Source organism: Sinocyclocheilus anshuiensis, unplaced genomic scaffold, assembly GCF_001515605.1.
Source record: "Sinocyclocheilus anshuiensis isolate Anshui unplaced genomic scaffold, SAMN03320099.WGS_v1.1 C31908564, whole genome shotgun sequence".
Taxonomy (NCBI): Eukaryota; Metazoa; Chordata; class Actinopteri; order Cypriniformes; family Cyprinidae; genus Sinocyclocheilus; species Sinocyclocheilus anshuiensis.
The window spans coordinates 1-572 of NW_015607023.1; the positions used below are offsets into that span (position 1 = coordinate 1).

The 572-nt window shown below is 51.0% G+C and overlaps 1 protein-coding gene across 1 annotated transcript; it reads right to left on the minus strand.

The window, feature by feature from the left end:
- Positions 1 to 6: 6 nt before the first annotated feature.
- Positions 7 to 566, minus strand: LOC107682230 (PRKCA-binding protein-like). The gene is made up of 2 exons (XM_016478544.1): positions 431 to 566; positions 7 to 356 (listed from the first exon to the last, which is right to left on the minus strand). The coding sequence occupies exons 1-2, from the start codon at positions 477 to 479 to the stop codon at positions 109 to 111; spliced, it is 297 nt and encodes a 98-aa protein (XP_016334030.1). The 5' UTR covers positions 480 to 566; the 3' UTR covers positions 7 to 108.
- Between the last annotated feature and the right edge of the window lie 6 nt (positions 567 to 572).

The window sequence follows — 572 nt, forward strand, 5'->3', positions numbered from 1 at the left end:
ACATCTCATCTGTAGAATGTGTAGTTTTTTTCAGCGACAATGAGATCCTTCACATTCCTTTCTTTTATTATTTCACCTGATAATTCACTCATTCATTGGCTCGCTCACTCACTCGTCGTCGATGAGTTTCTCGGCTCCGTTCTCAGCCTGCGGAGCGTCTTCCTCTCCTCCTCTGCCCATCTCTTCCTCCTCCTCGTCCTCGTATGAGAGACTCTGTCCGCTGTAGTTGATCATGGTGCGGGACAGATCCACCTCGATGGGAAACACGTCGGCCTCTTTCAGCACGCCGTAGCAGTCGTCGTAATAGCGTGACATGCCGGAGACGAAGCGCTGCAGCTGGAACACGATGTCCTGAACTGAAGAGGGAATGGAAAGGGTTAAAATGACATAAAACAGATCATGTATTCTGCTGCATTTCTCCTCAACTCACCGTGTTTCTGGTCCAGGAGTTCGATTTTCTCCAGAACGTCCTTGCGCATCTTGGCGAACCGTGCGCGAGCTTCCTGTCGACAGCGCAGAATCAAGCGGTACTCATAGTTACCGGTGCTGACGCGGTACAACGGGTCGCCCAA

Coding starts and splice junctions, on each gene's coding strand:
- LOC107682230 (XM_016478544.1), bottom strand. CDS start 479: ATGCGCAAGGACGTTCTGGAGAAAATCGAACTCCTGGACCAGAAACAC. Junction 357..430: donor ACTCCTGGACCAGAAACACG/GTGAGTTGAGGA, acceptor TTCCCTCTTCAG/TTCAGGACATCGTGTTCCAG.